The sequence below is a fragment of the Lepidothrix coronata genome, unplaced genomic scaffold, assembly GCF_001604755.1.
Source record: "Lepidothrix coronata isolate B3197 unplaced genomic scaffold, Lepidothrix_coronata-1.0 Scaffold96, whole genome shotgun sequence".
Taxonomy (NCBI): Eukaryota; Metazoa; Chordata; class Aves; order Passeriformes; family Pipridae; genus Lepidothrix; species Lepidothrix coronata.
The window spans coordinates 3,424,741-3,445,815 of NW_016690276.1; the positions used below are offsets into that span (position 1 = coordinate 3,424,741).

Consider the following 21,075-nt stretch of genomic DNA (forward strand, 5'->3'; position numbering starts at 1 on the left):
TCTTGCAGGACCCCAGTATTTGGAAATATAAACTAGCAGACCAAACACGGAAAATTTTTAGGATTTGTTTCATGTTTCTTGAAACACAAGAAGGAAAAAAGAAAAACACTTCACTCTGTTCCCAAATTACAGGAACTTTTGACTTGTGCTTTGTCATGTTAAAGAAATTCAGTTCTTTGAGATTCCTTTTGTTGTGGTTGTCTGTTTTGAATAATCCAAGAAAAATGAAGATAAGTGCTTGAATGTTCTTTTTGTCTGATTATGTAGCAAACACTGACTTATGTTCCTCTGACAGCAGAGAAGTTATTCCAATTCACTGGTTAGTTTTTGTGCAGCTGATGTACAGAGTTAAATACCTGGGTAAAGATTGCCCTGAAGTATTGCCTGGGTATTGTTCCCCTTTAGCTGATGGCACCTGCAATTACAAGGATTCTTCCTGAAGCTGTTACAGTATGGAGGCGCCTTTCCTGTCTGCCCCAATGAGTTACAGAAAACCATACCTTACAGAGCTGTTCAGTAAACAGGAGAAGAGGGTGGCTAAAAGCTGTCCCACTCTCCTCTTGGTCTTCTACAGAAGCATAACACAATCCAGTCTTCCTGGCAGGATGCAGTGGCGAATATGGTTTCAATCACACAGCAAAGACATTTTTGTGCTTGAGCACACATCCAGAGTTAGGAACTCTTCATCATAGTCATAAGTGAAACAGCAGTGTACTGTGAACTCTTGGAATATGCTGCCTCTTCCTTGTTGTTTTAGTTCATTCCAAATCAGGCCATGTCTTTGCATGGTGGGCCTGACAGGATACAGTAGGTAAGGAGAAACCATTGTTTCCATATGTGACTTCTCAGCAAGTGGCTCCTCTTGTGGAATACCCATGTGGCAAGCTGGGCAATGGTTTTTAACACAGTGATGAGGGTGATTCATCAGCAGAGTGATGAGCTTACGATCACTGTTGGAACAGACAGATGAGGGGAGTAAGACTGTGTGAAAATATGGCTAGGACAGCAAAGAAAATAGACTGAGGAAAGCCACACAGGTGACTGCTGGGTCTGCTGGTTTGAAGGCATCAAGGTGAAGAGAGACTGGGTCATCTCCTGTGTCCTGGCTGCAGAGGATGCTTTGCCTTTTGGACAACTTGAGCTCAAGCTCATCATAGCTGGGCACTTCACTTGCATACTCTTGGTCACTCAGTTCATCTTGGGAAGGCAATATCTGAAAAAAAGTCAGATCTTTAGATTTGCCTGGGAAACAAGTTCTTAACCTGAAAAGACTTTAGCAAGATAGGTATTGGAAGCTAATGTTTACAGAGTAGTTTTAAATCGTGTTGTTTGCTTTCAGCTAATATAGACTTCGAATTCAGAGTTGTCTTCCATTAGAGAGAAGCTGAATGACTCTTGACAAAGGCTACCACACTAACTGGTGCTACTTGAACAGACACTGGGATCTGGGGATGATGAGGATTTTGCCAGAAATTGCAGGACTGGAGAGTAGATCTGAATGGAAAATTGGGGACCACATGAAATATATGGTTAAGTAGAGTTAGAGTTACCAAATACACTTGCTTAAGATTTGCATCTCTTGTGCCTTATAGATTACTGTGTTAAGTAAATGGGATGTTATTTGCTATAAATAAAAACAGAATCAGCGGAGAGCTGTGCTCTGGACTGGTTGCCAACATCCTACAGTTCTCTAAAGTATATTCAGATGTCTATTTATGTAACTGAGATGAAAATCCAGCCAAAGTCCACTGAAACTTTTGTTCTCTTTCTGGACTTCACTGGTAGATAACAGCTTTCATGCACTTTTCCCAGAAGGAAGAAGCATTTCTTCTGTTTCATTCCTATTCTTTCCTTTATGATGCTTTGGACTTCATTATTATTGGCTTCAATTTCGTCTGCCTAGCAGCAATCATGAGGAGAGAGTATCTGCTCTTGCATTCTGTGCATGTTAGTTTTTATCCTATTTTGAGAGTATTAATAGATCTCTGCTTTAAAATATCTTAACTGAAAGAAAAAAATTCAGGTTGCTGCTGTGTGTAAGAGAGAATAGAATGGTTTCTCCAGAGCTACAGTTCAGCTGAGCTTTTTTATCCAGCACTCAGCATTTCAGGGATGAACAGTTGTAACTTTTCCATTTGGGCAAGTCTTGTTTGTATGTGTGCATGTGCTATTTTTCTTTTGGTTTTGTTTCAGAACGCCTTTCAAGTTTCTTTTCCTTTCTTTCCACAGAGGGGGTTTCGTTTTCGATACGTGTGCGAAGGACCTTCACATGGTGGACTTCCTGGTGCTTCTAGTGAAAAGAACAAAAAATCTTACCCTCAGGTCAAAGTAAGTACATAAATCATTAATTTTCTGAACTGAATACAAGTGTCATATGTATGTGTAGAGTTACGGCATAGCAACGTAAATTTGTATGAAATTACTCAAGAGTGACTACATTTCAGTCCCAACTTTCAAAACAGCCTGAGCTGTTCAGTTCCACTTCTATTGCAAAGCATGAGACCGCTTAGTTATTCCACTTCACTCTGGGATGCTATTTACCAAGTTTTTCTATTTTTTCTGTTTATGTTACTGCTTATTCAGTACCTCTAGAATACTCTGTTCTTAAGAACTTAATTTCTTTACAGTCAACTTAAAACTTCTCATTTTAATAGTTACAATGTTATGTTCAGGTGTTGGCTGAACTCTTTTGGTGGATTTTTTTTCCCCCCTGGAAAAAATTCAAATATGTTAATCAAAGGAATGTTCTCTAGAGGCATAATATGAATATTAGTGATTAGTCATTCTAGGATTGGACAACTGTCTTTGCCTATGGTTCTTGCAGCAAGTTCTTTTTCTGTGGAAGTTGGGAAAATGTACACTGCATCTTTTCAGTATTTTTTAACTTAAATGGAGGTCTTGGTCTTATTACCTTATGTCTTTGAACTATTGCACTACAGATTATCTCATGAGGAGCACAGTTAATGTATTCTAATTCTGGTGTTACTTCTTAATGTATTTTAATTCTGGTGTTATCTCTTACTCCTTTGTGGGGAAAGAAGAGGAGGGAAAAGTGGCACACAATCAGCCTCTGCCTCGGTGTGTGCCTCTCCTCAGTATGTGTGTAGTTCATTTGCAGGTCTTGGGAAAGGCTGGAGTTTGGAACAGTTGCATCTCCATAAGAATCAGTATAAGCATGACTCAATGGAAAATAATCAGCATTGGCTGAGGTAGCCTAGGCAGTTAGTCTTGCAAATTGAGAAGGTGGGAAAGCTGATTTCATATAGCCTTGCAAAACTCCTATGAAAAATTACTAGCCTAGGCAAATGATCTGCTTGCTTTCCTCTTTCCTATTTTGACAGTAATGATAAACCAATGAATGAAATTCCACTGGTATGTTCAGATATAAAATAATTTACTTCAATTGAGCCCAATCCTTGGATTCCAGTCTAATTGTATATTAATAATAATGCAAGGGATACTTTATAAAGATGTGATAAGTCACACAATAGCATGACAAGAGATATGCAATGAGGAGTTATACAGGAAACTAGAAAGCACAGTGTTCTTTGGCTTTCCATCAAACCTCCTAATTTCATTGATCATCAGATTTTAATTTCATCTAAAGCTTCCCCACACACACACACATGTCCCTTCCCCTCCCTCCTGTCCTACTGTGTGCATCTGGGTTTTTTGCTAGTACAAATCCCCACATGGCAACACCTGCTGGGAGAGGCTGGCAAGGGAACACAACAAGTAAATTCCTCAAGGCCATTGCTTGTTAGTGCCTGTTCTTGATTCAAGTGGTGCCAGTAAAGACTGAAGTGTTTCACACCTTTTCCTGTAAGTCTCTTCTGTGTTTTGTCAGTGTGCTCACCTTGTCATAACTGAGGGGAGCACAGCTGAAGATTTTTTGTTGTGTTGGGGCTTTTTGTTTTGATTTTTTTGAGGTTTTTGTTTGGTTTTTTTACTCTCGTGCCAATGTTTTCACAATAAAACCTCCATTATTAGTTGATCACAGTGCAGTGAAAGGACAGTAGCATGAGCTTTGACTGTGCTGTAAAAAATGAGGCTTTGTGACATATCTTTAAACCTTGGCCATGATGTGTCAGTGCAACTCACATTCGGATCTGCTTTCTGCTTGGAAAACTCTTCACAGAAAACTGATATAATTTACCAGTAGCTACCATAGAATGCCCTAAAAATAGACATCTTCATTGCACTAAAAAGCGTTGCAGCCTCCCTGCTCTGTTTTCGTAGGATTATCGATTGAAGGCCGAAAGAAAATACATTTATGTCATATGACCTCTTGCATAATGTGGGCTGTCCGACTTCACCATTGTTTTTTCTCCCTGCACCATCACTAACTTGTAGTTAAGCTGGAACACATCAAGATGCATCTTTCATATAAAGACTAGAGTTTTGAAGACTTTGCTATATCTCTACGCAAGATGTTTTGGTAGTTAATGATGTGTGTTACCACTTCCTGTATAGTATATTTGTAAATGGTGTAGGTGAGGAGTTAGTGTAGCAGTTCTGCAATGCCAGTCTTTACACTTAAATCAAATGTACACTGGACAGCAAGGTGGAATTGATGTAAAATCTCTTGTTTTAATGGAACAGTCCTGACAAATGGAGTCTAGATAACAGCAGTATTTTTCTATAATATAAAAAGGGGATTCATTTATGGTTTATGGAATTATATTCCTTTGTTTAGCCCTTTCTTTGCTAGTAATCCTAATATGTAGAAAACATCTTGCATATTCAGAGGATTCTATACAACTATGGATGTTATTATAGAGAGTAGAGAAGTTGTAGATAATTAATGTGTTATAATGAAGTTACATTTCATGATTGCAGTAGAAGGCTACCTAAAATGCTTCATTTAAATTTCACTTTCATTCACTTAGTGCAAGTAACACAATACTGGAAAATTTTACTGTCTAAAACAGTTGAAATCAAAGCTCCTGAATTGCTTGTTTGTCCTTAGCTTTTTGTCCAGGGGAAAAAACAATCAGTAGTATAAGACAGAATAAAACTGGAAAGTCAAATATTATCACTAGCTTACTTAACTAACTACATTTTTTATTTATAATTTGCTTGGGTTTTATGTACTTGGAAAAAAACGTGAGAAAACTTGTACAGAAGATTTCCAGTGGCCTCACATGTTTACCATGTGTGTTTTGATCTTGCATACTGTAATTAGTGTGGACATACTCATGGTTTACACTGAAGTGCTTGATCCGGTTTTAGGTGTGAAAATGGGCTGAAAATAGTGGAGTTGCTGTGTGTGTGTGATTAGAGTGATTAGAAAGAGAAACAGGTGTTTTTGTAGTTGCTGGCTTTGTAGGTTTCACATGGACTTTTCCATCATTTGCTTTCTGTTGACCAATTGGTTTCTCTTCTTGCTTGTAAGAGTAACTGGAAGAAACATCTTTGAAGTAGGAAAACATTCTTATAAAGTTTTTGCAAAATTTCGGAAACTATAAAAATTGGCCAGGGTCTGGATTGCAGGACGATGGGAAATAACTGAAAAAAACTTTCAACTCTTGGTTTGAAATTCACTCAACTTCAAGTCCTTTTCATCTTTCAGACAAATCTCTCACACAGAAACAGCAGATAAGTGTGAGCCTGCAGCATTTTAACTTTATCAGATCAATTGAATGCTGCTTCAGTACAGGATATAATTGAGTATTACAGCTATACTCTTCCCAGGAACTCCTTATTTTCTTTTTTTGCTCCATCTTTAATTTGAAGGTTAGAAGGTGATTTTTTTTTTTTCTCACAACTCTCATTTTGAGCCATACAGCACTCACATGCTATCTCCCTCCCATGCTGAGTATATGTTTTTTTGTCAACACCATAATCCCTATGTTTCTATAGATATTCAGCATTGTAACATACCTTCTACCTTTTAATACCTTTGACAGTGTTTTTTAAGTTCGTACATAAAAGGTGATAGTTACTTAATACCAGAATATATACCTTAATATATACCTTAATGCCAGAATAAATTTCAAATTATTCTGAAATTGTGGCATTATTCAAGGACATGGGAAAATTATTTCAGACTTAATTTATGGTACATAAGGATATTTAACCACTCAGACTATTTTGCTGGGCACCAAGATACCCTGGATGTCTCACAATCAAGTAGGAAAGTCTGTCTATAAGAAATGTAGGCAGGAGTCAGTTCAGGGACATTCTGTAGCCTTTGCAACATAGGACATCAGACTGGATGACAAAAATAGTCCTTTCTTGCCTAATGACCTACATAAGGTATTATGTTCTAAGAACCCTTTTGTTTTCCCCCTGAGAGAGGGACTACAAAGATCATGCTGAGCTGAGTAACGGGGGAGATTGCAATCTGGTTACCACTGCAGCTCTGTGTTCTGCTTTCAGAGGCTGGAAAGTCCTTGACGTGCAGCAGTCCTACCTCCGTTTTCACTGTGGTTTCTACAGCTGATGAATGATTGTCTTGAACTTTTCTGATGTGATACTAGAACATCCATGTTACTCATAATGAATGTAGTGCTGAAGATGTGCTTTAAAAAGGAGCTTTATAGCAAGGAAAGGCTTGTTTATAGCGAGGGATAAAACGAAAATATTTTTTTTAAAGCCACCTTTTTGAAAAGTTAATTGTAGTAGTGGTGGTGACATTTATCACCAAATGTAATCCTTTTTATTTTCAAATGACTTTGTGAAAGGCACGTAGGAATTTTCTCACTCCTAGAATTACAGAAATAGTGTAGTGGTAACTATTCTGCATCTCTGTATTGTTTCAGTCCAGCAGAGATTACAATTTGGAAACAGGAGGGAAGCATGAGTACCCCAGGTCTTGTATTTTATAAACTAACACTTGTAAAATGCACATTAGTACAGTATTATACAGTTAACTAGCAGGCAGTGAGTAATGAGAGAGCTTTTGCACACCTGCTCCTCCTGGAACAACTTTTTCATAGTTGGGATTTTTTTTGCTCTCAGCAGTGAATAGAAAGGCAGGGAGGGCATGCATTGTGCATATGCAAAGTGTTTCAGCTGTGATGGAATGGGTTCAAGAGTGGGGTTAACTGGAGTGAAAGAAGCTAGCAGGACTCAGTAATGTGGTGAAATCGAGGCAATCCCTCCTTATCAGCATTTTATCAACAATATAACCTTAAATATTCAGTTCATCACTGATTCATCACTTTAATGTTTATCGTGATCCTTTAATACCTTGGTTGATTAGATCTATAAGCTGCTGTAATACAAAGAACTTTGCCCAAGGCAAATTAGAAGAAAAATCAGAGGAGGAGGGGAAAAAGCTCAACATTGATAAAAGGGTTAATTAAGTGAATTAGAAGGGAAGGTAATGTTTGCTTTTTAAAAAGTGGGGTAATTTTGTGTTCAGCATAATTTGAAAGTGGTGCATAACCCATAACTGACTTGGAATATTACTTGTGAGGAAAGAAAATAAAGTTCTAAATAATATATGTAAAGCAAATAACTTACCAATATGGTATGTTATTAGCAACTTTAGGTGTGTTTTTGAGGCATTGTTTGACATCACAGTTTCAAAAGCTGTTAAAAAATGTGTGGTGATTAGAAATTATGGCAGAGGGGAAAAAAAATTTTGTGGTCTTCTAGAGTTGGCTCTATGAAAGCACACAGTTTGCCATAGCTTTAGTCCAGTGAAATTCTAGATGGGAATTTAGCATATATCTTCATGTATATTTAAGGGAGATATTTACTGGACTGGGTAGTATGTGTTGATGTAGCATATTGAACTGACAAAACACCTATTAATGTAGAATTCGTTCACTTTAAAATTTCTACCTGAAGAGTCATTGTAATGAGACCTAAATGTTTTAAACCAATCATAATGTTTAAAAATAAATTTTTAAAGTATTTTCAAATTGGGCAAAACAATGCAGGGTTTTTACTTAAATACACACATTTTATGTATGCTTTTTAACAGATGGCAGTGTTTATTGTGAATTCAATGTTCTGATTGCAATTTAAGGAGAGCAATGTGGAGTAAATGGTCAGAATGTAAAACTGAGATTCATGATTTAGGAAACAGAAGATGTTTTCCTTTAGCTTTTTTGGTCACTACTTCTGCCATTTGTATATCAAGTTTAATTGCAAAAAAAATGTGTTGGCTCTTCTTTGTGATGATCTGGTACAGTTAGTCTGCCATTTGTATTTCACGAGGAACTGCATACACATTTCTCCTATGTAAGTTTGATTGTACTTAGCTGACAGAAAATACTCAACTGGAATTACTTGTTCCATTTAAGAAAAAAAAAGTAAGCAAACTATCCCACATTTTTTATATTTGTTTACAGATCTGCAATTATGTTGGACCTGCAAAAGTAATTGTCCAGTTAGTAACTAATGGGAAATACGTCCACTTACATGCTCACAGCTTGGTGGGTAAATTTTGTGAAGATGGAGTGTGCACAGTTAATGCAGGACCTAAAGATATGGTTGTAGGGTAAGTCTGTTAACTCCTTTGTAAACCTGAGCACCAACACTGTAAGAAGCAATGCAGAAATACTACTAAGAGTCAGCTAAATGGAGCACTAGTCTTCATGCTCTGATCTGTTTTGTTTGTATCTTAAACAGAAAAATCAATGATGTTGCTGCTTACCTTTGTAGAATTTGTCCTAAGCAAGCTAAATAGGTTTTAGTAAATAATATTCACTTAGAATTTGTAGAATTTTAATCTCTTGGTGTCCAGTCCAAATTTATATTGTAAATCCATTCTTTGAAATGTAAGTATATTTGATCAGAGAAGGGACTAAAGTTACTGAAGAAAAGCTTTTATTACTGCTTTGACTAATATTTTATTTTTATTGAAATCTGCCACTAGGAATATAATTAAGACAAAATCATTAGAAAATAGGATTACTAAATTTGAAATTATTGCAAGACATGTATAAACATGAAAATACTAAATAAGTCAAACTTTCAAAGTTTAAAGCAGTAAGATTGTTGTGAAATTGTAGTTGGTCTGTTCTTGTTTAATTTAAAAGAATAATTGTTTATATCGGTAAATGAAGCTGAGGCTCCCAACCATGTTTTCAGGCTTAGATCAGGTTTCATGCTGGCTGTGAGTTTTAGTTCTGTGATCTCAAGAATGTCTTTGTTGGTGAAGAAGATGAAGTTTAAAAAGCTGAGAAGGTTGGGAGAGAGATATTCTTTTAAACTGTAACTTTTGATGTCCAAGCCCAGTGCACTGACTTTACCGAGAACAACAATTTAAATAGCTTTATTTTAAATGCTCCTTTTCATCTTGAAAAGTTTGGCTCATTTACTAACCTGTCTTGTTTTTCATCAGATGTCAGATGTTTAGAAACAGCTTTCCTGTCCTCATTTGACCTGCATGAAAATTGAGTTATTGTCTTGTTTTCATACTTCCAGATCTAATTGATTTTTAAATGTGCCAAGACATTTTTACAAAAGCAGATCTTGCATTATGGAAGTTTTCATTCAAAGAGATACCTGAAGTGTCTGGATGAATGACCAGAGCCTTGTTTAAAATATTTTCTTTGGAAAATATTGCACTGTTGTAAGCTTCTTAGCTTGCTCTCCAAACTGTTTTAAACAGATGGAGCTTATTCTGAGCAGTTTCTCTGCTTAACAGACATACAGAATGACATATTAATGTCATTGCCAAGACAGAGCAAACAAAGTGTAACAACCGGATTTTCCGATGTTTAGTAAGTTGCCTTCACAGTGTAAGTTTGAAACCTGAGAAATTACTACTTATGCCACAGAAAAATCCTAAGATCACTGCCATATGATGGTGCTCATTTTACATGTGTTATAAGCTTGGCTCAGTTTTGCTTGGTGGAGAATTTACCCTCAAGAACTAATAGTGCCTAATTAAGCCTGCAGAGTCCTCCTTTTGACTTCAGTTGTGTAGCTGTCTCTGGTAACAGAAAGCTACCTGCCTGCTGCAGGTTTGGCATAAAGTATTAAGAAAATACCTTCCTCAATCAAAATTTGGCAGGTTTGCAAATCTTGGAATACTTCATGTCACAAAGAAGAAAGTGTTTGAAACTCTGGAAACACGCATGATAGATGCTTGCAAGAAGGGATACAACCCAGGACTCCTGGTGCATCCTGAACTCGGCTATCTGCAGGCAGAAGGATGTGGAGACAGACAGCTAACTGGTATGTAGAAATGATGGCCTGGTTTTAATTGGTCTTTTACTAAAAACAGATTGAGCTTCTGAAAACACAGTTCTTGGGTAGGAAAACAGCCTATGGCTATGTGCATTAAGATCTGTTGTGCTGTTGATGTGTTTTAGGGAGTCTGAAACAAAGAGTCTTTGCTGTCAACAGACACATGAGAAGGAAGCAACTTCCTTCCATAGCTGCCTGTACCCACCTCTGCACTCATATTCCGTTGCTCTTAAACTGTTTAATAAGCCTTAGAGTAATTTTGCATTATTGCAGCAAGACATGATATCGTTAATTAACTTAGGAACCTCCTTTCGAGAACACTCTTTCCTTCAGCTGCGTTTCACCCGTGTCTTTGTAAAACCTGTGGTCTGTGTTGCTTTCAGGTACTGTGTGAAGGAGCCATCCTTCTTTTTATCACTCTTAACACCAGGAATTCCAGTGTCCTTAGTGGTGACCTTTGTCCTTTTTGCAACCATTATAAATTGAGAGCAGCAGATAGTAATTTTCGGTCTTTTTTTAATTATATGCCTTAAGTAAGATCTGATGCACAAACTGCATTATGAGTGCAGTATAATTTGAATAGGGGGCCCCTGGTGGTCTAGTGGTTAGGGTGCAGGACTCTCACCGCTGCGACCCGGGTTCGAGGGGCCCCTGGTGGTCTAGTGGTTAGGGTGCAGGACTCTCACCGCTGCGACCCGGGTTCGATTCCCAGCCCCCTGGGCAGATGGAGCTCGTTAGCCCTGTAAGGCCATCCATCTAAGAGAAGGTCACTCTAAACAAACCTACGTCCTGAGACCCTCACTGCCACTGTCCAAGCTTGCTCAGCCCTGGCAGATGAACCTCAGGATTAAAGGGTGGCCTCAGTTCAGCGCACACTGTGTGTCACCTAAAAAATCCACTGCGCAGGCTCGAAGGGTGAATGACCTTTCCCAAATCTTCGCTCGGAAGACTGGCCATTATAATTTGAATAGCTACTCCTCTCTGCTTAAAAACAGAGAACCCGATGGATACTGTGTAAAAGAACACATTTCCTCGCTGTTGGTGCCTTTTGATAGTAATGTTTCTTCCATCTGTTTTGTTATGGGTCCCCTACCCCTTGTGTTACTTCATCTGTCTCCTTGTCGGTTCCAGAACGAGAGAGAGAAATTATCCGCCAGGCAGCGATACAGCAAACTAAAGAAATGGATCTCAGTGTCGTGCGTCTCATGTTTACAGCCTTTCTTCCTGACAGTAATGGCAGTTTCACACGGAAACTCGATCCCGTTATATCAGATGCAATATATGACAGCAGTAAGTATATTTGGCTTTAGTTACTTTTTTAACAAGGGGCAAGCTTGATGGGTCGATATTGCTATACATAGACTCATCTAGCCCTGCTGCTTGCCTGTTATTTGATGAATAAGTAGCCCATGGATAATTAGCCCCATGTCTGTCCAAGTACATGTAGTATCATTCTGGTTTTTAATGGATGGTGATGTAAGCCACTGAGCAAGATGTTATTTTGCTGTTGGCATGTTTAATCCTGCCGCTTTTATTATGAGGATTTTGTAAATTCTTGTTACATTCGTAAGAAGGGCTTGAATTTTGCGGTTTTCGGTTGCTTTTTGTGACAAAGTCTTGTCACACAGGATGTGAGGAAAAAATTACTTTGCTTCAATCTTTGTTGAGAATTTGACACCTTTCAGTTTTGCTGACCATCTGCTTGTCCTTGTTTTGAGAGACTAACATAACCAGAGTTCTCAATTCATTTCCTTTAGATCTGTCAGTGATTTTTGTACTCCTGTTACATCCCTCTGTTTGTCTTTTTTCTAAGTGAATCTTTTCACTTCATGTTTTCCCTTGTGCTTTTTGATTATACTGACTCATTTTACCTGAATCCTTTCTGCTGCCTGAGTTATCCTCCCTGAGGCTGTGGATTACCATGTTCCTGATAGTCATTCTGTAATGACTCAGAAAAAGTACCATTTTTTTCTTTTGCAACAGTCATGTCTATATCATTGCTTTTTAAGGGCAAAGTCTAGATGAAAAGGTATTAAATGCAACTATTCTACTATGTCTGTTCCTTGCTATTAGTTGGGAAATGTAGTGATGTCAAAAATTTTAACTTTAACTAAGGAGACAAATAAAGGGGAAATTTTGTAAGCGTGTTTCTGCTGTTGTAAGTTGCTACACAGATGTCAGTTACTAGTTTCTGATCTCCCAAGGGGAATTCTTGATTGTTAATTTCAGAAGATTTTTCTTGGGTTTTGTTTGTTGTATATGTTTTTTCTAAAAACTCTTCTTTGCTACCATTCAAGCCTCTTTCACACAACAGACATAACTTGTGGTAGCATAACTGCCTGTCACAGCTGCTTTTACTTATCAGATGATAGTTCTGTCTGGAGGACCAATAGCTTTTTATCGATGTCTCTGCTAGGACCCGTGGAGGTGGGCTTTTTTATCACAGTCCAGTAAACTGGCCAAAAACTGACATGCTTTCAAGTAAACCACAGTATAAAGCAAAGCATTGTGAGATAGTGAGATACAGAAAACAGCTCTCAAGAGTGTGAGGCTGTCAGAAAGCAGGGAAGAAAAAGCTATGTTCTCTTGTACTGCCCTTTTGTCATAAAATTAGTACTAGTGCAGGTTGCTGGATGCAGTTCACTGCTGGGCTACTTTGCTAGTGGAGTAATTATGGACCTTATTTTATAGTTCATAATTCAGTCAAAGCTTAGAGGATACAAGGTTATGCCTTTCATATGAAAAGCTGTTGATTTATTCATGTTTAAAAAAACAGACAAATTTAAGTAGGTTGTATTGGAGGCTTGTCTTTCTATTGCATTTCTGTGTGTTTTGCTTGTTGTTTTTTTTTTTAAATCTTTAACTGTTATGAAGTTAAGCATTTTTTTAACCTTCCCTTTCAACAGAAGCTCCCAATGCCTCCAACTTAAAAATTGTAAGAATGGACAGAACAGCAGGGTGTGTGACAGGAGGGGAAGAGATTTACCTTCTCTGTGACAAGGTTCAGAAAGGTAAGAGTCCGAGTATTTTAAGATGCACCAGGGTGTTCATCTGGAGTACATGTGAAGCCTGCTGTGCTGCCTTAGTATTCTCCCACTCTGATACTGCAGCAGGATTTGTAAGCACGCAGCCTTTCTAGAAGTCAGGCCAGCAGTCCAAAAAATTAATAAATCAAAATAGTCTCTTGCAAACAAATTCAGCTTGTGTTGCCTCCACTGAGACCATGTGATCACCTTTGTTCTTCTCAAGAGTTTGCCCTTCACCATTTTCTGGATTTTTTTGTGGGTGGTGGGTCCTGGGTGACATTTGACTCCATTAACTAACACCTGCTCTGAATTATTCTAAAGTTTATGATTTATCATTAACTTCCTGATTATAAGGAGTAAGTATGAACATTCTCTGTTGACCATGGATTGGAACTTAATGTGTTCAGCACTACTGCTAGTAACTTCATTTTTATGTATATGCTAACGGTAGAGATTACTCTATGTAAACATACTTCTCATAGGTTCATTTTCAGTCTCTGCTCATGGCTTTGAATGTATCAGAATTTGGCAGTGTGGATTTGGATGCTTTCTTTTTGTATAGGAAGATAATGGTTAATATGGTTGATTGTATTTGGGCTAAACTAAAAAGAAAAAAACATGGGAACAGGGGAAGTCCTTTGCATTTCTCAGGTACAGGTAGTACTTGAGACTCCCTGGTGTAGATTGCATGGTAGAGTGGGTACCTTGTTCTCAACTGTTTGGAATCAGTTCCTGCACATGTTGTTAAAATCACACTGACATTTTCTGTTAAGGCAGGCTGTCCTTTTCCATCTCTCTTTCTTGCAAATGCCCTTCTATGAATTAGGGAAGAGAGAGGGCTTTGGGGACTTCCAGGGACTTAGAAAAAAGATAGGGCTTTGAGGGCTTCTTAAAAGAAGGGACTTTGAAAAAACTATTTCCCTTCAGTAGTGTATCTACCCTTTGCCATCAGGGCTGAGATAAAACATAACTCTTGTGCACAAAATAAATAAATAAATGTCTGACTCAGTGGAAGCCCTGCGGTGGGGTTTCCCCTCAGCCAGATTGGGGTTTCCCCTGACCTCATTGCTTTCAGAAACCTCATGCCTGAAGGAACTTGAGCATGCAGGACAGCAGGACTGGAACTGGTGGTTCACAGTCTTGAGTCTAGCAGGTGTTGGATCAGAGGAAGCAGTCTGTCTGCTCCAGAAGCCTGTCCTGCATCAGTCACCCTAAGAGAGAATGGGCTTTTTCTGGGTTTTTTTCTTGCCAGGAGTGCCGGGAAAGGAATTTGCTAGTGTGACGTTTCTCAAAAAAGTATAAATAAATAAATACAAAGAGAATGAAAGAAGATTTGCTTAGAGGAGCAAAAGCCAAATGACATGTTTCTGGCCCGTGCTGTGTTTGGAGGGTGAAGGATCGCTGCTGACATGCTGCTCGGTCACACCCTCGCCGCCTCTCTGGGCTGCAGCTCCAAGGTGGCACTCTGCCAGCAGCAAGCGGAACTTGAACTGTGGCACTTCAGGTTTTGCTACAGTTTTTTTGAACTGAAACTGTTGGAGGAGAGAGGGTGGTTTCTACATTTCACGCTTCAAGTTCTCCCCTCCTTACATGTTGGTTTCAAATAAAGCTCCTCTGGAATGTTTTATAGCCCTAGAATAGGAAGAGGTAGTGAACCTAGTTCTCTTTTCACAGCTCAGTAAGTAGCAACTTCAGTGAAGTCATTACGATCAGGCTGACCTAACAGTGGTGTCAAAAATGGGTTATTTCTGATGTTTTCATAAAATGGATAAAGCTAATTGCTGTATTGTGTAATATTGTCATTCAGCCAAAAAGTAAATGTGTTGATTTTTATCTGAAATAAACTTAGCCAAAGGTTAAACAAATGCCCAAACATCCCAGAGTGTGCTTCTTTCATTCTTTGCAGATGATATTCAAATACGTTTCTATGAAGAGGATGAGAATGGTGGTATGTGGGAAGGCTTTGGAGATTTTTCTCCTACAGATGTACATAGACAGGTAAGTAACACAGCATTTGTCATTTGTTAATGATTTTCTCATCTCTGTAAACTAGGATTATATTATAGTTAGTAAATGAGGTGAAAGCATCTGTATCCTGTACTGACCTCTTCTTTGGCTGGTTACTTCCTAGTAACAATACAAACAACAGTTCTTTAAAGACCTACATTAGGTAACTATGCAGGTTGGGAATACAGTGCAAGGAAATTGGGAGATAGCACATGCACCAGTGTAAATTGGGATACGATATATAAACAGCTCTGAGAGCTCCTGTGAACACAGTGATAAAGCCACAGAATAGATGCTAAATGAGGAGGGGACAAACAGTGCAGTACTAACATATGTGATGGAGTGGTACTTTGCATGACAGTTCTGTCTTTCCCTAAAGACCTTAGGACTCAACCTCAGGAGTGAAACTGAAAACTACAATGGAAGTTTATTGTTGTAACAGCCCTTTGCTACAACTTTTTGCCTCCCAAGCTGTAAACCAACTCCTACAAAACAGTGCAAACGTAAAAACAAAGTTGCCAAAACCCATGCTCCGTGATAGTTATCTTCCTATTGTTTCCTTCACAGTTTGCTATCGTGTTCAAAACCCCCAAGTATCGCGATGTCAATATCACAAAGCCGGCATCTGTGTTTGTACAACTGCGGAGGAAATCGGATCTGGAAACAAGCGAACCAAAGCCTTTCCTCTACTACCCAGAAATTAAAGGTAATTCATTAAACCTGTTTTATATATTGGAAACAGAAACTGTAGGGTCCTTAGAAATGTTTTTAGTAAGTTAAGACTTGCTGGATAAGGACTTTTTTTTTTTTTAGTTGTTGTTTTTAGAAAATATTATATTTGCCTCTTAATTTTGGGCAGAGCCAATATGAAGCGTGGTGGCTTTGTAATGGCTTTGTAGGTGTTTTTATTGGACTGGTAGGCAGTAAATCGACAAATATTTTCTTAGTGAGGCTCGCTCATGCACACATGCCTGTCTGTACGGTAGATGGCACTCTCTTCCTCTGAGTTTCTGCAAAATAATATCTGAGGGCATTTTACTGTCAGTAATTTCAGCTGAAACCTTAAACCAAAGATTGGTTGGTATCTGGTGGAAAAGGTACGTATTTTGCAGTTCTCACATTTTACCAGCATGCCAAGTCACTGATCTTTTTGAATTTTCCAAGACTGAGACATTTCTTGTGAGAGCAGGGAAAGTGCTGTTGCAATCTCTTGTGTTTAAAGTTTCAGTTACTTAGCAGAAGTAGAATAGTTGGTATTGGACCTGCTTCCTAAATTATTAGTGAAAAGAAGTTTAACTAGCAGATCTGTGCCCTTTTGAAGTCTGCATTTGAAATGTTTGACATTAATGGCAGGAGCAATCATGATTTTAAATACCAATAATGTTAATGATATGGAAATGCCTTGAGGCCCAAGTCATAATTGCTGTTTCATTGTATTAAGACAATCTTTCTGCTTAACAGTTTACCTGCCTGCAGGTTACACTATTAAGTTCTAATCTAGAATGTTTTCTATGTTTTCTGTGCCTAACTTAGAGCTGTGTTGAAATCAGTTCCCTGTCAAAATCTCTAAAATATGTGTGTCTGAAAGCATGAGTGGTAAGGGACTCAGGACAGCTGGAGAGGGAGGGATGGTGGTTGATGTCCAAGAGAGTCTAGTTTAAACTTGTTATAATAAAATAGAAGAAAACATGCATTCACAAAAGCTTCCAGAGTTGCCAGAGGATTTCTTCTTGGTAACGATTTCAGGAACCTCTTGTATAAGCATTATGGGAAGTGAAGTATTCAACTGCAGAGCGAAGTTGCCAGATTTAAAGCAAACTGCTTTTATATGTCTCTCAATGGAGTAAAATTAATTGAACATGATGTGCATTTTCAGATCCCCTATACAACCTAATCATAAAATTACCATTTAGGAACATTTGTTACAAGTGTTTACACAAACTCAGACATACGTATGTGGCTTTTTTTGTTTGTTTCTCTGACTAGATTGCTCTCTAGAGTTTTCTGTCCTTGTCAGTGTGAGTATGCCTGATGTGTGCATGCATATGTACTTACAGATCATGTATGCCTGGAGATAATGCACGTGTATTTTTCAGTGTACTGTTTCATGTGTTCAGCTGTCTCATTGTGCCTGTGCATGAAATTTCTTTTTGTCACATGGCTATTGAAAACTACTAGATGGTTTAATAAACAGATTATATTTTCTTCTTTCCTCAACAGTTCTACTGGATTTTAACCCATATAATGTTTGTATCCCTATTTTTGTAGCTCTTGTAATGACATTTTCACTTTTCCCAGTCACTGCAATAATCCTTTTAAATCTTTGTGTTTTGCTTTCCAGGGGGGCTAAGTCTTATTTCGAACTTACACTATAAAATACATTCAGGTTTTTTTTCTACTGCTGCTTAGCATGGTTTGACAGTATTATGTCCTGGTTGAAAATAAGGACATTGTTGAAAATAAACTCCTGTCATTGTTCTAGGAGCTTTTAAGATATTTTAAGTAAATAATTTCAAACAAACATGGTTTTCACCGTCACTTGCCATCCCTTAAACAAAAGTTCAGAGGGCACTGCAGGTACCTCTGCTAAGGGTCCATTTCTCAAGTAGATTTGCTTAGTAGAAGAACCTGTGCTTATATTCCCCAAAGACAAATTTTCTTGAACAAGTTTGTGGTTTGGGGAACTTGTGCTGATTTATGACTTGGCTTAGACATTGAAGAATTTTGGGACCACTGATTTCTAGGGCTCTAAGTACACAAGATACTTTCGTAGGAATCTCTGAGCCCCCTAAGGCATCTCTGCATGTGTCCGCTGCAGTCTGAGCACAAGGCACCAACACAACTGAAGAGACAACACAGGCCCCAGCTATGTTGCTGGTCTGACTGGGGACTTGGCACTAGCTTGTTTCTTGGAGGAATTCTCACTGCTCCAGTACATACAAAGTTAGGCTCTGTTATTTGGAGTTTGAAGAAAGTTGCCTCTTCTTACCACACTCCGCATTTTCCTTTCTAAAGTAGTAAACTGTAGTAATGCTTTCTGTATGCACGTCTGTGCTGTGCATGGCCAGCAGTAGGACTGACTCCTCTCCTGTCTGTTCCTTCCATCCCAGATAAAGAAGAAGTGCAAAGGAAGCGACAGAAGCTCATGCCTAACTTCTCTGATGGCTATGGTGGAGGCAGTGGCACTGGAGGTGGTGGCATGTATGGAGGGGGAGGTGGCGGTGCTGGCTCTGGTAAGGCAGTGGTTTTGAGTGAAGAGGGAAAGGGATAGATGTTTGGGATACTTTGAGAGCAGGATAGATGTTTATTCTGATTTTTAAAATGTGGTGAGGATTTTGTCTCCTCCTAGGAGGAGTCCTAGATAAGACTTGACTCTGTTACCTTTATAATAGTGTCACTCAATTGAATCAAGCATCTCCTTGTTTTCTAAACACTTCCTCATCTCCTTTGCCTTCCTACTTTGGAAGCTTTGTTGCTTCCTGGGGCCTCGAAGGCACTGAAATTCATGAGACAGCTCAGTTAAGTACTGTATTGGATGCTGAAAATTAAACAGGTTCTGAATTATGTCTTGGACCACTAGTGGTATTTGGCAAATTAACCCTGTTAGTGCAAAGAACTATTAAAAAATTGGAGATACTATTTAGTAAATTTTCTACAGTGCTCTATCTGTTGAAGTCGGAGTGTATCTGATACGCAGGATCATAAGAGCATTGCTTTGGTTCTTGCAGCAGAGCATTAAAAACCTGTAGATCAGCAAATGTCATCTGAACAGCAACGCTTTTTTTAGAGCAGGGAACAGAGCAGCAGTTTTCAAACTGTTACATGTGTTGCCTGCAGCACATCTATAGCATAACACCAGAATACAAATCTGTTGTGGTCACAAAGATTCAGAAGCATAGAGGCAGCTTGTGATGTCTCTGCTGAGTTTTAGATGAAGCATATAGTGATATTACATTTGTGTGGTCTTACAAATATTGGGGTAGAGAGTGTCACTAGCCAATCACCTAGAATTTCTTTGGATTTTTGGAGAGGTGGGGGAAAGCTCACCTTTAGCCTGGAAAATTTATTATAATTGGATAGAATAAAGCAGAAGGTGTGCAGAAAACAAAAATCCACTTCTTTAGCTTCACGTTCTCCTAGGTGGTGTTTTCATTGCTTTAGGATGCAATTCTGTTAATTCTTAATCTTCTTCCTTTCTTTAGGGTTCAGTTATCCTTCATATGGATACTCTGCTTTTGGAGGGATGCACTTCCACCCTGGCACAACAAAGTCCAATGCTGGAATGAAACATGGTAACAGTAAAAACGTCATTCTTCCAAGAGTTGAATTGAGTTTGACCTTCTGTATTTTCTTCTGCAGTATGAGCCCAAGTGTCATGCAGGTCTAGCTAAGTGATTATGATTATACTGCCCTGCTTGTCTTTTTTCCTCTCCAAATCTACCTTAACAGCTGTGTGCATGTTCCTTTTTACTTCTGACTCCTGAGAAGCAGTTGCCAAAACCCCTCCATGTGCTTCTGTATTCAGCATATGTTTCAAGCAACAGCCCTTTTACTTGCTTGAATGTGCTGATTACAGGACCCAAGGACTAGACTAGAGAAAATGTATCTTCCTTCGTTGCCACAGTCTGGTACTACACAGTAGCCCAGAGAAATCAGTGGAAAAGATTAAATTGTTAATAAGGACACTCTTGGCTTCCTATAATAGGAAGGTAATTTCAGATCTACATGTTGAATACTCTGTAGTTATTTCCACAGTCTCAGGGATGGATTTGCCATTAGGAAAACAAAAATGAATATGAATAATTCTGCTAGATTTCCTGAGATTACTTCAGACTTACATTCTTGTACCATAAAAAGAGAGGTTCATCTGTTGTAATATATGAAAGTTTATTTTTAAAGCAGAGGCTGTCAAAAACATGACATAACTTCAGAGCAAGTTACATCACTATGTCTGTCCGAATGCATTGGCATCTGAAATTATATGATTCATGAGTTTAATGATAACACCTATGTTAAAGTAAATTTTTATATTGATTCTTCAGGGTTTGGTTTTGTCTAGTTGAGCTTTATCACTTGCATTAAAAAAGCAATGGTATTGGACACTAACGATTCTAATTTTTGTTAGAAGGACTATCAAATAGCACAGCTGAACAAACCAGGAAGAGCTCTGATAAACAAAGTGACAAATGGGACATGAAACATGATGTGAAGGTGGAAACTGTGGAGAGGACTGTGTGCAGAATGTCTGCTGATAATGAGGAGAAGGAGGATGCTGCTTCTTCCTGTAAAACTGAAGTAAACGAAGCAGATTTCAGGTGGCAGGGTAAGTGAACAAGTAAATGTATTTATTTAGGGTAGATCAAACTGCTGTAAGGGTAAAGCTAGTGTAAAAGGCCTGGAAACTCCATAAATGTCTGCTTGCTGTTTTCAGAACATGATAATGCCTCCTGGAGGAAACAAGAGGGATTCCCTTCCACCAAATCTAGAGTCCCTCCCCATACATAGTTCTGTAGGTAAACCGTTGTACTGCCACTGGGCACTTGAGCTTCTGCTTGTCATGCAAAGGAGATGAGACAGCTTATCCTGCTGGGCATGTTTAACACTGCCTTTTTAATAAACCTGTATAAGGAACAGCCGCAAGCAGTGAAGGCACAAGGGATACAATTCAGCAGCTGACTTGGCTTTTGATATTTGATAGACTGTAATGGATGTGTAAATGGATGTTGGCAGTGATTGCAGAAAAGAACTACTGCAACAACACTGTTAAATTGCATGCAAAGTAGTGTTACAGGTTTGAATTTGAAATGAAAAGGTATCTTTTCCCATATGGCAAATACCCAGTAAAATAACTGTTGGGTAGCAAAGTGTTATGTATCAAACAAAACAGGAG

The 21,075-nt window shown here is 38.5% G+C and overlaps 1 protein-coding gene across 1 annotated transcript in view; it reads left to right on the forward strand.

The window, feature by feature from the left end:
• Positions 1-21,075, forward strand: part of NFKB1 (nuclear factor kappa B subunit 1) — a 56,927-nt gene that overhangs the window by 20,897 nt on the left and 14,955 nt on the right. The window contains exons 5-14 of the mRNA XM_017822218.1: positions 2,230-2,328; positions 8,307-8,455; positions 9,977-10,140; positions 11,284-11,442; positions 13,059-13,163; positions 15,085-15,176; positions 15,753-15,891; positions 18,296-18,418; positions 19,388-19,477; positions 20,311-20,508. Coding sequence (XP_017677707.1) covers positions 2,230-2,328; positions 8,307-8,455; positions 9,977-10,140; positions 11,284-11,442; positions 13,059-13,163; positions 15,085-15,176; positions 15,753-15,891; positions 18,296-18,418; positions 19,388-19,477; positions 20,311-20,508 — 1,318 coding nt within the window. The remainder of the gene's footprint in view (positions 1-2,229; positions 2,329-8,306; positions 8,456-9,976; positions 10,141-11,283; positions 11,443-13,058; positions 13,164-15,084; positions 15,177-15,752; positions 15,892-18,295; positions 18,419-19,387; positions 19,478-20,310; positions 20,509-21,075) is intronic.